This window comes from Podarcis gaigeae (genome assembly GCF_964106915.1).
Source record: "Podarcis gaigeae genome assembly, chromosome: 4".
In the NCBI taxonomy this organism is placed as follows: domain Eukaryota; kingdom Metazoa; phylum Chordata; class Lepidosauria; order Squamata; family Lacertidae; genus Podarcis; species Podarcis gaigeae.
In genome coordinates this window covers 102,110,149-102,125,278 of record NC_139677.1, presented here as the reverse complement: position 1 = coordinate 102,125,278, position 15,130 = coordinate 102,110,149, and the positions used below count along the sequence as shown (strand labels likewise).

Below are 15,130 nucleotides of genomic sequence, written 5' to 3'. Positions count from 1 at the left end.
CTTCCAATATAGTGCAATCAAGATTCTGGCCGCTGTTGTAGCATACATAAATAATATTCATTTTTCTTTTGGCAGCGCTTGTTTTGGGATACCTAACAAAAAGGGTGTTTAAGAAAGTTCATTTTGAACATGAAGCTGTTTACTTTCCTAGGCTTGGAAAGTGTAAGAACGGAAGTCAGTCTTATCTCTTCTGCTCTGCTGTGCTTTTGCACTGTTCTGTGTCTCCCTGTCTGTTGCTGAAGAAGAGAGAGGATGCCATTATAATCCCTTTGGTGTTGTCTGCAAATGTGATGAGTATCCCCTCAGTTCCTTCATCCATGTCATTTATCAAGACGTTGAACAACAACGGGCCCAGAACAGAACCCTGCAGCACCCCTCTTGTCACTTTTCCCCAGGGTGAGGAGGAACCATGAAGGAGTCCTCTTTGGGTTCGGTCAGTCAAATCCACCTAACAGTTACCTCATTCAGCCTACATTTTACCACCTTCCTCACATAAATATCACAGAGGACTTTGTCAAAAGCCTTACTGAAATCGAAATGCACTATTTCAACAGCAGCTCCCTGATCACCAAAGTTTGTAACTCCATCCAAAAAAAAAAAAAAGGTTATATTTATATTGTAAAATCTTCAGATGAACGCAAATAAATTTTAAAAAGAATAAATGAGCATATTGACAAGCTGAAACATGTGCAAAGGAAGGAGATTCATGTCTTTATCTAATTTGGAAACCACACGACCCAGTGCTGCCGACTTGAATAAAATATTGATGGGGGGCCAGGTAAGGCCCGCCTTGCACAATCAATCACATGATGCATGCATGCCATTTGAATGGCAATGCCTATAAAGGGGGCAACTTTTTTAAAAAGTAATACTTTGAGCCCGTACTTCAATTTCCCAGCAGCTCCCCTTGCCCCAGAGACACTTCTAGGATTCCATCTACTCTACCTGTGGCATTGTTCAGCAGTGGGGAATGTGACCTCTTCACACCGGATCTCCATTTGGTATGGCCCTTTCCAGGTTTTTTTCTGCCCCTTGTGTTTGTCTTTCATTTGTTCTCCTATGTGTGGGTACTCTAGGTGGCGCAGAAAGCACCTAGAAGCTCACTAGAGGTTGAAGTGCCAATCAAACTTCTGTTTTGCGCTCTATTAATTCCAATTAGCAGTACTGGGGGTGGTTCAGATTCTGGGGCAGTGCTTTTGTCCAGCAGAGGGTGTCACAGGGACAGCCTACTTTCCCTTTAAAGCAAACTTGGGTCTCCAGCTGGTTTTGGACTACGGCTCCCATCACCCCTAGCTAGCAGGACCAATGGGGAGGGATGATGGGAGCTGTAGTCCGGGAGCTGCTGGGGACCCAAGTTTGGGAAAGCCTTTTTTAAAGAAACTTTTGCGTTTTGCCCGGAAAGATGGGACCTGTCCACATTTGTATTTTCTTGTATTTTGTTTTCCTCATGACCTTTGTGAGTTTATTTTTTTATTTTTTAAGAGAAGGATAAAAGGTTGTGTTTTTGGGGGGGTGACACCAAAAACTGGGGGGTGGCCTCATCAAATATTTTATTGGGGGATGGGTCAAAGACCCCTAGGCCTTTAAGGGTTGTAGCCTATTCCCTACACCCACAGGTCTCAGGATGGTTACAACATAAAAACACCACATAAAAACACAAAACATCACATGTCAAAAGGGCATTAGATGTATTTTTAAAAAATTATTTATTAATGTTCTTATGTTACATCGGTAAACATGATCACGTTACATCACAAGGCTTATTTTACTATAATTTTCAACATGTATACAAAGTTGACATGCTAAAAGAAAAAAAAAAAACAAGGACAAAAAATTATTCCAAAATCATATATGTACCAACACTTTGGACTTCGTGTCTATCCGGTAGTATATTCCTTTTTCACAAATGAATGTATTCTTATTATTGTATATTTCTTTACATTTTTTTCTAATACATTCCTATATCAATATGTACCCTTGGTCTTATTTCTCAACTCAGTCTCTTTCCAACGTCAATTGAATGCTAGCATAGATAGCGAACCTTTACTGTATTTTTGAACATATATCTATCCCACTTTTAAATATTTTTTTGTTTTGAAGTGCCTCTCAGGCTATTTGTCAACTGTATCATTTCAGCAAATTCTTGTAGCTTGTTATGCCAGTCCGTTTTTGTCTTCCTTCCACCCCTTTCCCACCTAAGTCCGAGCTGTGGCCGTTGCATATAAAAATACCTCTCTAAAGGCATTCGGGATGTCCCTGCCAACAATACTTAACAGAAATCCCTCTGGTCTTTTTAGAAAGGTTATTACAAACACTTTTTTTAACTCATCATAAATTAAGGCCCATAATACTTTGATCTTCATATACGTCAATTAGCCAAAGCCTGGATTCTAAAGTTGTATAATGGTTTTTCCCACCTTTGTATGGATTCTTTGATGGGAAGTGAGATTCCGGCTGTTAGTGGAGCTCTTTCAACATTCCACATACTGATAAGGTTTCTCCCCTGTGTGAATTCTTTGATGGGTAGTGAGATGGGAGCTCTGACTGAAGCTCTTTCCACATTCCAAACACTGATAAGGTTTCTCCCCTGTATGAATCCTTTGATGGGTAGTGAGAGAGGAGGTATGAGTGAAGCTCTTTCCACATTCTACACACTGATAGGGTTTCAACCCTGTATGAAGTTTTTGATGGGAAGTGAGAGAGAAGGTCTGACTGAAGCTCTTTCCACATTCCACACACTGATAGGGTTTCTCCCCTGTATGAATTCTTTGATGGGAAGTGAGATGGGAGCTCTGACGGAAGCTCTTTCCACATTCCACACACTGATAAGGTTTTTCCCCTGTATGAATTCTTTGATGGGAGGTGAGAGAGGAGCTATCAGTGAAGCTCTTTCCACATTCCACACACTGATAGGGTTTCTCCCCTGTATGAATTCTTTGATGGGAAGTGAGAGAGGAGCTCTGAATGAAGCTCTTTCCACATTCTACACACTGATAGGGTTTCTCCCCTGTATGAATTCTTTGATGGGAAGTGAGATTGCGGCTGTTTCTGAAGCTCTTTCCACATTCCACACACTGATAGGGTTTTGCCCCTATATGAATTCTTTGATGGGAAGTGAGAAAGGAGCTATCAGTGAAGCTCTTTCCACATTCCACACACTGATAGGGTTTGGCCACTGTATGAATTCTTTGATGGGAACTGAGATGGGAGCTCTGACTGAAGCTCTTTCCACATTCCACACACTGATAGGGTTTGGCCACTGTATGAATTCTTTGATGGGAAGTGAGATGGTGGCTGTGACTGAAGCTCTTTCCACATTCCACACACTGATAAGGTTTCTCCCCTGTATGAATTCTTTTATGGGAAGTGAGAGCGGAGCTCTGATTGAAACTCTTTCCACATTCCACACACTGATAGGGTTTCTCACCTGTATGAATTCTTTCATGGGAAGTGAGATTGTGGCTGTGACTGAAGCTCTTTCCACATTTCATGCACTGATAAGGTTTCTCCCCTGTATGAATCCTTTGATGGGAGGTGAGAGAGGAGCTATCAGTGAAGCTCTTTCCACATTCCACACACTGATAGGGTTTCTCCCCTGTATGAATTCTTTGATGGGAAGTGAGATGGGAGCTCTGGCTGAAGCTCTTTCCACATACCACACACTGATAGGGTTTCTCCCCTGTATGAATTCTTTGATGGGAAATAAGATTCTGGCTGTGACTGAAGCTTTTTCCACATTCCATGCACTGATAGAGTTTATTTCCAATAAGATTTTGTTGATGGTAAGTGTAATGGGAGCTCTCACTGCAGCTTTCTCCACACTCCAAATTTTTACGTGGCTTCTCCTCTCTGGGAATTTTTTCACGGTTACCTTTGTTCTCGAATTCCAATTCATCAGAATCTGCAATGGAGACAAAAAGGGATTAGAGCGTCCGGAATAAGTGGAGAAGAACTGAAGGGAGTTGTGTCATATGACACATGAGAGCAGAAGCAGGAAACAGGCTGGGAAGTGCTGGGACTGCACAATCATTTGGGTCTACTAAAGTCATTCAGGCCTAACTGCTAACTTTTGAGTCACTCTGACATGTGACTTGGCAGCCATTTTCTCTCTGTGTTCTCTGTAAGATTTCAGTCAGAGTCAATCCGCCTCAGTTGTAAGCAGAGTCAGTATGGAATCTCAGTCAAACTGTTTGGAACCATGTTTTTATGAAGAAGTTTATTTTAACTCAGTAAAGCTCTTATTCTTTCACTGAGAAACTCAGGATTATTAATTTACACTGCGCGTCAAATTGGGTATGTGTTCATTACCTGTGTTTGTCATTAACCAACATATTTATTATTGGATTCTGATGAATTGTTGAATATTGCTTTCTTTGATACACAGTAGTGATCAAAATCCCCTTCATAGATCACTGCCTTGCCGTGGCGAAGGGACTTGAATACCTCAGAGAAGCTATGCAAAGAAATAGAGGAAAACAATAGAATGGGAAAAAGCAGAGATCTGTTCAAGAAAATTGGAGATATGAAAGGAACACTTTGTACACAGATTACCATAATAAAGGACAAAAGTGGTAAGGACCTAACAGAAGCAGAAGACATCAAGAAGAGGTGGCAAGAATACACAGAGGAATTATACCAGAAAGATGTGGATGTCTCATACACCCCAGGTAGTGTGGTTGCTGACCTTGAGCCAGACATCCTGGAGAGTGAAGTCAAATGGGCCTTAGAAAGCACTGCTAATAACAAGGCCAGTGGAAGTGATGATATTCCAGCTGAACTATTTAAAATTTTAAAAGATGATGCTGTTAAGGTGCTACACTCAATATGCCAGCAAATTTGGAAAACTCAGCAGTGGCCAGAGGATTGGAGAAGATCAGTCTACATCCCAATCCCAAAGAAGGGCAGTGCCAAAGAATGTTCCAACTACCGCACAATTGCACTCACTTCTCATGCTAGAAGGTTATGCTTAAAATCCTACAAGGCAGGCTTAAGCAGTATGTGGACCGAGAACTCCCAGAAGTGCAAGCTGGATTTAGAAGGGGCAGAGGAACCAGAGACCAAATTGCAAACATGCGCTGGATTATGGAGAAAGCTAGACAGTTCCAGAAAGACATCTACTTCTGTTTCATTGACTATGCAAAAGCCTTTGACTGTGTCGACCACAACAAACTATGGCAAGTTCTTAAAGAAATGGGAGTGCCTGATCACCTCATCTGTCTCCTGAGAAACCTCTATGTGGGACAAGAAGCTACAGTTAGAACTGCATATGGTACAACTGACTGGTTCAAAATTGGGAAAGAAGTACGGCAAGGCTGTATATTGTCTGCCTGCATATTTAACTTATATGCAGAATTCATCATGCAAAAGGCTGGGCTGGATGAATCCCAAGCCGGAATTAAGATCGCCGGAAGAAATATCAACAACCTCAGATATGCAGATGACACAACCTTGATGGCAGAAAGTGAGGAGGAATCAAAGAACCTTTTAATGAGGGTGAAAGAGGAGAGCGCAAAATATGGTCTGAAGCTCAACACCAAAAAAACGAAGATCATGGCCACTGGTCCCATCACCTCCTGGCAAATAGAAGGGGAAGAAATGGAGGCAGTGAGAGATTTTATTTTCTTCGGCTCCACGATCACTGCAGATGGTGACAGCAGTCACGAAATTAAAAGACGCCTGCTTCTTGGGAGAAAGGCGATGGCAAACCTAGACAGCGTCTTAAAAAGCAGAGACATCACCTTGCCAACAAAGGTCCGTATCGTTAAAGCCATGGTTTTCCAAGTAGTGATGTATGGAAGTGAGAGCTGGACCATAAAGAAGGCTGATCGCCGAAGAATTGATGCTTTTGAATTATGGTGCTGGAGGAGACTCTTGAGAGTCCCATGGACTGCAAGAAAGGGCACAAGGAGAAGGGGATGGCAGAGGACAAGATGGTTGGACAGTGTTCTCGAAGCTACGAGCATGAGTTTGACCAAACTGTGGGAGACAGTGGAAGACAGGAGTGCCTGGCGTGCTCTGGTCCCTGGGGTCACGAAGAGTCAGACACGACTAAGCGATTAAACAACAACAACGACATTACTCCACAAAAGTGGTGTTATGAGCCATCAAACCTCAGAAATACACTTTTCACAAAAGGTTTCCACAATTTTGGCCACCAGTATAAGTTGTTCATTTTAAGTTAATGTTCTTTTTATATGGCATCAGAGTATTATTATTTATGTTTCATGTTTATATATGTGTTGGAAGCTGCCCAGAGTGGCTGGGGCAACCCAGCCAGACAGGCAGGGTAGAAATAAAAATGTCAGCTTTGCTCCTGAGCTGACAGAGGCTGGAATGTATGAAAGCAAGCAAAGAGAGATAAGGAAACTGGAATGTGAGCTGGAATGTGAGCTGCTTTTTGAGAGAAAAGCAATGATCAACTTAGATAGTATCTTTAAAAGCAGAGACATCGCCTTGCCAACAAAGGTCCATATAGTTAAAGCTATATGGGAAAGATGGAGGGCACAAGGAGAAGGGGACGACAGAGGACGAGATGGTTGGACAGTGTTCTCGAAGCTACCAGCAAACTTTGAGCAAACTGCGGGAGACAGTGGAAGACAGAAGTGCCTGGCGTCCCTGGGATCACGAAGAGTCGGACACGACTAAGCAATTAAACAACAACAACAGTGGCCAAAAGTGTGGAAGCCTTTTGGGGAAAAAGTGCATTTCAGAGGTTTGATAGCTCATAACCCCACTTCTTTTGGAGTAATATTATAAAGTTATATATCAGTGGGAAGATAATTTAATCAAGAATGCAATCCAAGAAAGTTTGTTCAATTATCTGTATTCTATCAAATATAATAGCCAAATAAGCAGAAAAAGGAAGCACAACATGCTTAGGTTGACCTTTGTCAGTGTGTTACGTGATTGCTAACAAGTTGGTTGGTTGATTGCTAACAAGTTGGTTGGTTTTAAACGGCATTTCTGTGCGCTGCTCTGGTTCGCCAGAAGAGGATTGGTCATGCTGACCACACGACCTGGAAGCTGTACGCCGGCTCCCTTGGCCAATAAAGCGAGATGAGCGCCACAACCCAAGAGTCGTTCGCCACTGGACCTAGCAGTCAGGGGTCCCTTTAACTTTAAACGCACCCCAAATACATAAACGAAATGCTTGAGCCCAAACTGAAGCGTTCTGCAGGTGATCTTTTCCCAGATACTGAAGCATATTTATTTATTTATTTATTTATTTCAGCAGGATTCAGCTATGCAATCGACTAAAGAAACTTGTTAATCAGAAGCAACCCAGCAATAAAGCCCAATTAACAGAGGCAATAATTCAGTCTTGGTTTCACATTATTACAGCTGCAGAACTAAAAATTTGGTTCACTTCATGGGAAGGTGTTGTAAGGCCGTAATGAAAGCTTAAAGGTTACCAATGGTTACCAAAGGTTTCACATTTTTTCTTTATGACTGCTGCTCCAATGAATATTCCTTCATAAAAGTCATTGAATTACATTTTTCATTAAATGATGTTTCCATTGCTATATAATTTTATGGTATTACTCCACACAAAAGTGGTGTTAGGACCCATCAAACGTCAGAAATACACTTTTCACAAAAGGTTTCCACAATTTTGGCCACTAGTATAAGTGGTTCATTTTAAAATTAATGTTCTTTTTACATGGAATCAGATTATTATTATTTATGTTTCATGATGAAGAATGGCTGGGGCAACCCATCCAGATGGGCAGGATAGAAATAAAAATTATAAAATAAAAATTATTATTATTACTACAGTGGTACCTCGATTTAAGAACTGTCCTGTTGCGGAAAAGATTAAGTTTGTAAACCGAGGTACCACTGTATTACTATTACTATCATCCTCATCCTCATCATCACTGCTACTACTACCTGAGATTCCATAAGCCTAGCTCTTCTCTGGGATGGATTTTGTTTGGCCCAGTCATGGCATCCCCTCCATCTCCAATGTCCGTCGTCTCTTTGGTCAACCCAAGACTGACAGGAGCAAAAACAAAAACCTGAAGCTACTTATCTTTCCTAACAATTCTGAAGCTGACCTTTAAGATGGCCTCAGAAGTTCAGACAAGCCCAATCCTGGTAGAAAAAGGAATAATTTGAGGAATATTGTTCAAAGAAAAAACTGTAATTTACTCTTTATTGTGGGGGTGTTAGGTTCCCAGGTGTTATGGGGGCGCTGTTGAGCTCTGTGAAAATAGATGAGGTTGGTCACATTGAGGTATTTTTTGAATTTCCAGGCAGATATGACGATCCCACAGGGAGCCTTACCAAGAGAGGCCACGATCCCACGATTCTCCTCCATGACGTCCTTATGCAGAGCTCTCTGGTCAGGATCCAGCAACGCCCACTCCTCGTCCGTGAAACGAACAGCAACATCTTCAAAGCACACTGGACCCTAAAGGAAAAAGGGAAATATCCTCCTCTGAGACAGCAGAAATATGATCTGCTACACAATGCTCCGTTGTTTCCTTCCGGTTTTGTTTCAATAGGATTGCTTTGCTGCACATTTTAATTATGGGTGCTTATTTTATTCTGCGTTTTAATTATGGGTATTTGTCTTTGTGGGCAGCCTCCAACAAAACACTAAAATACAATAATCTATTAAACATTAAAACCTTCCCTAAACAGGGCTGCCTTTAGATGTCTTCTAAAAGTTTGGTAGTTATTTTTCTCTTTGACATCTGGTGGGAGGTCGTTCCACAGGGCAGTGCCACTACCAATAAGGCCCTCTGCCTGGTTCCCTGTAACTTGGCTTCTCGCAGCGAGGGAACCGCCAGAAGGCCCTCGGCGCTGGACCTCAGTGTCTGGGCAGAACGATGGAGGTGATGACACTCCTTCACGTATACTGGACCGAGGCCGTTTAAGGCTTTAAAGGTCAGCACCAACACTTTGAATTGTGCTCAGAAACGTACTGGGAGCCAGTGTAGGTCTTTCAAGACCAGTTTATATGGTCTCGACGGTCGCTCACAGTCACCAGTCTAGCTGCCACATTTTGGATTAGTTGTAGTTTCCGGGTCACCTTCAAAAGTAGCCCCAAATAGAGCGCATTGCAGTAGTCCAAGCGAGAGATAACCAGAGCACGCACCACTCTGGGGAGACAGTCTGCGGGCAGGTAGGGTCTCAGCCTGCGTAATAGATGGAGCTGATAAACAGCTGCCCTGGACACACAATTGACCTGTGCCTCCATGGACAGCTGTGAGTCCAGAATGACTCCCAGGCTGCGCACCTGGTCCTTCAGGGGCACACTTACCCCTTTCAGGACCAAGGAATCCTCCACACCTGTCCACCTCCTGTCCCCCAAAAACAGTACTTCTCTCTTGTCAGGATTCAATCTCAATCTGTTTGCCGCCATCCATCCTCCAACAGCCTCCAGACACTCACACAGGACTTTCACCTCCTTCACTGCTTCCGATTTGAAAGAGAGGTAGAGCTGGGTATCATCCGCATACTGATGAGCACCCAGCCCAAACCCCCTGATGATCTCTCCCAGCAGCTGCATGTAGATGTTGAAAAGCATGGGGGAGAGGACAGAACCCTGAGGCACCCAACAAGTGAGAGCCCAGGGGTCTGAATACTCATCCCCCACCACCACTTTCTGAACACAGCCCAGGAAGAAGGAGCGGAACCACTGTATGACAGTGCACCCAGCTCCCAGCCGCTCAAGACGGTCCAGAAGGATGTTATGATTGTTCAGAAACCACTCGCTCAATCACCTTGCCCAAGAATGGAAGATTTGAGACTGGGCGATAGTTAGCCATATTGGCAGCATCTAAAGATGGTTTTTTAATAAGCGGTTTGATAGGGAAGCATTCACCACCCCTCAAAGCCCATCGCCCAGCCCTTCCCGGCTAGCTTTTATAAGCCAGGATGGGCAAGAATCAAGGAGACAGGTGGTTGGTTTCACTCGTCCAAGCAGCCTGTCCACATCCTCAGAGGTAACAGATTGGAATTGATCCCACGCATCTTGACTAGACAGGACACTAGCACTCTCCCGCCCCCGCTCTGCTCCATGGTGGAGTCTACCTCTTCCTGAATCTGAGCAACTTTATCTGCAAAAAACTTTGCAAAATCATTGCAGGAGATCATGTGGCCCATACTGGGCCCCGATGTAGCAGGTGGTTCCGCTAAATTGCAAACCACCTGAAAAAGTCTCCTGCTGCTGGTTTCTGCAGATGCAATAGAGGCGGCAAAGAAAGTCTTCTTTGCCGTCACTACCGCCACTTGGTAGGCTCGACATTGAGCTCTAACCCATGTCCGGTCAGCTTCAGAATGAGTTATCCATCACCGGCGCTCTAGCCATCTCAGCGATTGTTTCATTGCCCTCAGATCCGTGGAAAACCATGGGGCTATCTGGGCTCCATGCAATCGGAGAGGGCGCTTCGGAGCCAAACAGTCAACAGCCCTGGTTAACTCCACATTCCAGCGGGCCACCAGGGAATCAGCTAAAAGGCCATCAACATGGGATAAAGCATCCCCTACCACTCTCTGGAAACCATTTGGATCCATTAAGTGGCGGGGGCGGACCATCCAAATCGGTCCCACCTCCCTGCAGAGGGGAAGGGTCGCGGAGAAGTCCAGTTGCGCCAGGAAGTGATCTGACCATGGCACTGCAACCCCCCCTCCCCGCCCACAAGGCCTGGGTTGCTGTGTAAGAGAAACCTGGTGGGCAAAAAGCGGTAAGGACAGGCTCATCAGCTTCATCCAACCAAGTCTCTGTTACACATGCCAGGTCAAGTCTTCCATCCATGATCAAGTCATGGATGGCAGTGGTTTTATGAATCATTGACCTGGCATTGCACAGCAGCACCTTTAGGTCATGTGGGTATCCCTTGCTGATTCTAGTATCCGTCCAGTCAGGACCAGACCTGGAGGCAGGGATAGTCCTCCAACAACGACTAAACCTGTCTCCTTTGTAATGACATGGTCTGGTCTTAGCGTAACTCCTCCTCCTACCCGTGATCACTGAGATCGGTTATCCCAGTGCATCCCCCCCACTTGGAACATGCCCCAGCTATTTTGTGGGCTGGGACCCACGCCCTGGCAGCCCTAACCCCTCCCCTTAAGAACAAAATAAAACCCTTATAAAAAAAAAAATCTAATTCCCGAACCCAACCAAACATCCATGCCACTCCCCACAAAAAAAAGTAATCGCTTGCTGATTCTAGTATCCGTCCAGTCAGTACCAGACCCGGAGGCAGGGATAGTCCTCAAACAATGACTAAACCTGCCTCCTCTGTAATGACATGGTCTGGTCTTAACATCCACCCCCCACACACAAAAAAGTAATCAAAAATGAAAAAAGAAAATGTTAAAAACATTTTAAAAAGAACATTGCGCCACTCCGAGTCCTCCTGGCCAGCAGGAGCAGCAACCGTCCTTATGAGGTCAGTCAGGCCAGGTGGTGAGTGGCAGGAGCAGGGCCCTCAGGCACTCACGCAGGGGAGTTGTTTCAATAGGATTGCTTTGCTGCACATTTTATTTATGGATGCTTATTTTATTCTAAGTTTTAATTATGGGTATTCGTTTCTGCGCAAATAGGTGGTTCTCCACATTGTGTTTTCCAAGTCATTCTGCCTATGCAAACATTCCAGTTTCCCCAATGGAAGGATCCACTTTCTCCTCTCCTCGTGAGCTGTTCTGGGGAGTTCCCTCCCAATGCCCTAGAGCCAAATTCCAGGGGTTCATGGGGGCATGGAGAGGGGGAGGAATGGGGGGCAGGCCCCTTTTTACAGCCAATGGTGCTGGTTAGGTGAATCCAGGCCACTATTTGTTCTCATTTGTCCACTGCTTAGAAACCAATCTGAGCATTCAGTGATCAATCTAGAAATAAAATAAGCCTGTTTTGGATGGTCATCTGTCTTGGATGATCTAGCAGAGATTCCTGCAATGCACAGGGTCTCCTGGCTCTGAGAGTCAAGCAGGGAGGGTGGCTTCTGGCAAAAGGAGAGGGAGCCACCTGTGGCTCCTCCTTATCCTGACTCACCTCTGTCTCTTGACCTTCCTCTCCCACTCGCCTCCTTCCTCTTCTGCCTCTGATTCTGCACTGCATTCTGCCACAGAGTCTCCCAGCTCACTAAGCCCTCTAACCCCTTCAGCTTCTGACACCTCCTCTTCCCAGTCTTCTCCCTCTTCTTCCTCTGACCACCCATCCTTCCTCCACCTCCACTTCTTTGGCTCTGAGCCATCTTCCCTTCCCGGTTCTCCAGCTGTATCCTCCCACCATTCCTCTGTGCCCAACCAGTCCATGACATTGCTCCATCCCTCAGCCTCTGTCCCCACAAGGCAGCTTCCCCTGACCTGATCTGGTTCCACAGCCACTGCTTCCCTTCTGCCCCCATGAAAAGACTGATCAGGAGGTCTTGCCGGCATCATTCTGTCACCTGGAAGAGAGAAAAGGTGATCAGGACGCCTGGAGTGCCTGCTTCTCTCACAGGTGAAACAGGGCATCTCTTACTACAGATGGGCTTTTGAGAAAGTCTTACCTACTGAGAGCATTTGAATGTTTGTGCCCATTTCATATGTTTGTTGTGCAGAAATACATCTCCCCTCCTCTGGACCCTTCTTCCCAACTGTATCTCCACAAAACAAGATAATAACAACTCACAGATGAGTTGGAAAACCAACAGAATGAGACCAGTGGAGAAAAACCACCTTCCTCCTTACCCAGTGGCCTCTCTCTGGTGTCCAACGGAGGCCTCTCTGCCTCACAGGAATCCAGGTCCATTTCCGCAAAGAGATCCTTTCCCTGAAAAAGAAACAAGGATTCAAAACAGAGAATGGTGAGAAAGGCTGTGAGATCTCATTCCATGGATGCTTTCCCAGAAAACGAATGGGCCATCAGCAGACCATTATGGGATGTTCTCTGACCTGTTTGGAGCCCCTTGGGAGTATCCAGAGGGAAGTCTTTCTCACCTGCTTTCTCTCCTCTGCCTGACTCAGGAGGAAACCTTCGGCCAGGGCCACCGCCTGGGAACTGGTCTCCGCTCCGCATTCCCTCACCCAGCTCTCCATCTCCGGGGGAAGGACAGCCAGGAACTGCTCCAAGATCACCAGGTCCAGCATCTCAGCTTTCGTGTGCCTTTCCGGCTTCAGCCACTGATGGCAAAAGTGGTGGAGTCGGCTGCCAACCTCTCGGGGTCCTTTGGCCTCCTGGCAGCAGAGCTCCCTCAACTGCTGACTCTGCACCTCTGAGCGGAGGGTGTCCTCCTCACCCAGAATCTTCTGCACTGGGTTTTCCCAGAATCCCCCACTGCTCCCAGTTTGGCTGGCATGGCCTCTTCCTGCCTCAGGGCCAGCTGAATCTTGCCCATCCATCTGTGCTCTCAGGAAGTCTTTGAGAGATCGGAAGGAACGCTTTAGTCTTCTGACAAGTTCTGCCCTTCTAAATGAGAAGCTGTAGCAAATCCTACAAAGCAAATACATTGTTCTGTTACAAAATTTGTAGGACAGGAAAATAAATATTTCCCTGAGCAAGCATGGATGAGTCTTGCTGGGAACCAGGGCTGGACTGCACCGCATCCCAGACCATGAGCTATCTTTTTGAAAAGAAATAGGAGGAAGAGGAGAAGAAATAAGTCTGTAGCCTTCTAGCAAGGCAAAATGTGGAGGCAACTGAAGGGATTTCTGGGAGATTAATCAACATGGTTTCTGCAGCCTTCCAGTCAAGGCATGAAGTCAGAACCAACAGACAAGAGAATCGTTTGTATCTTGTGAAAATGGATGCTTGGCTCTAGTGAGGGTCCTCACCCGGGGGTCCTCAGGAGTTGATCCCCTCACTCCCCAGCTTCTGTCTCCTTTTCTTGCACTTGGACTCTCTGCCACTCTCCAGACAGACTCCTGGGGTGGGGTCCCTTTTTATTTGCTCTGAGGGCCAGATATGTATCTGACCAACCCCCTAAAGGCCAAGTGGGCAGGGCCAAAAACATCTCCCTTGAAATTTAGGTGGGTAATTTTCTATTATTATTATTATTATTATTATTCTGTTAGATAGCTTCACACACACACAGCCATTCATGCCAAGGTCCCTGGAGGCTCGGTGAGTAGCAGCGCCCATTTCCGGCTTCTTTGGCAGCAACAATCCCTTTGGGACAGAGAGGATGTGGTCCTGGGATGCCATGCTCTGGGTGCGAGGGGATTGCTGCAGTGGCCTCTGTGGGGAGCTGCCCTTGGAGACGACTGGGAAACTGGTTTGCAATGCAGCAGCCAGACTATGGGCTGGGATCCCTCTCTTTATTCCTGGCCTTTCTCTCCCACCTTTCCTCCCTTCCTCCACGTGGGGTTTTCTTTTTTTGGGGGGGGGCTAGTCCACCTCCTCGTCCAGCTTTGGAAAACCATTTGCACATGTTTCCTCTGTTGTGCAATGAGGCTGAGCGACGTCACACAGAGTTAAATCCTAGGGACTCCTTTGTTTAAAGAAGGGAGTTTTTTTCTGAAAGGGGGGGGCGGAGGGCCAGATGAGTTTGGGATCCTCTGATCTCCAGGAAGGAGAGCGTGGCAGACCTGGCCCCTCCCGGATCACGCCCCCCAGGCCTCCTTCCCTGATGCAGCCCTGGGACCCCCCCCCGTCTCCCCACTGCACCCTCTGGGGACTCACCAGATCCCGGGAGGGGACAGCGAGGCAGCCCTTGCAGGAGAGACCCCAAAGCAAGGAAAGGACTGGGGAGGGAGGGAGGGAGGGGCCTTGGCTCTGGAGGACCAGCCCCCTCTTGCTTCCTGGCCTCTCTAGGAAGGCAGCTCACTTCCCTTTAACCCTTGCCAAGCCGAGTCCCTCCAGCTCAGCCCTCTCCCGCTTGGCAGAACCTCAGATTCTTATTATTTTTTATGGATTTAGGGGGCAGCTGCCCCCCTGGCTACGCCAATGCCCAGATATCCTTTTGGGGGTGAGGCTCTTGGCTGGACTCTGAGCATCTCCCTCCCTTGGCCAGAAACCAGAGGAAGAGCTTGCAGGGAAAAGGGCTTTGCAGGAGGCAAGGAAGCTCCTCCTAGAATTCCGGAGTGGAGAGATAGGAGGGGATCCCAGGGTCATCTAGTCCAACCCCCCAGCAATGCAGGAATCTCAGCTAAATCATCCATGGCGGAGGGCCGTCCGGTCTCTGCTTAGAAACCTCCAAGG

The 15,130-nt window shown here is 46.1% G+C and overlaps 2 protein-coding genes across 2 annotated transcripts in view; both read right to left on the bottom strand.

Moving 5' to 3' along the window:
• LOC310843321 (uncharacterized protein) overlaps positions 1-15,130 on the bottom strand; it is a 60,831-nt gene that overhangs the window by 14,704 nt on the left and 30,997 nt on the right. The gene's annotated exons all lie outside the window — the stretch shown is intronic.
• LOC310843366 (uncharacterized protein) lies at positions 689-14,732 on the bottom strand. Its single transcript, XM_083736648.1, has 6 exons — positions 14,612-14,732; positions 12,931-13,423; positions 12,682-12,763; positions 12,316-12,398; positions 8,287-8,413; positions 689-3,901 (listed from the first exon to the last, which is right to left on the bottom strand). Exons 2-6 carry the CDS (start codon positions 13,330-13,332, stop codon positions 2,472-2,474), a joined length of 2,124 nt encoding a protein of 707 aa, XP_083592774.1. The 5' UTR covers positions 13,333-13,423; positions 14,612-14,732; the 3' UTR covers positions 689-2,471.

Coding starts and splice junctions, on each gene's coding strand:
- LOC310843366 (XM_083736648.1), bottom strand. CDS start 13,332: ATGGATGGGCAAGATTCAGCTGGCCCTGAGGCAGGAAGAGGCCATGCC. Junction 12,399..12,681: donor CACCAGAGAGAGGCCACTGG/GTAAGGAGGAAG, acceptor TCTCTCTTCCAG/GTGACAGAATGATGCCGGCA. Junction 8,414..12,315: donor TGGCTGTGGAACCAGATCAG/GTCAGGGGAAGC, acceptor TTTTTCCTTTAG/GGTCCAGTGTGCTTTGAAGA.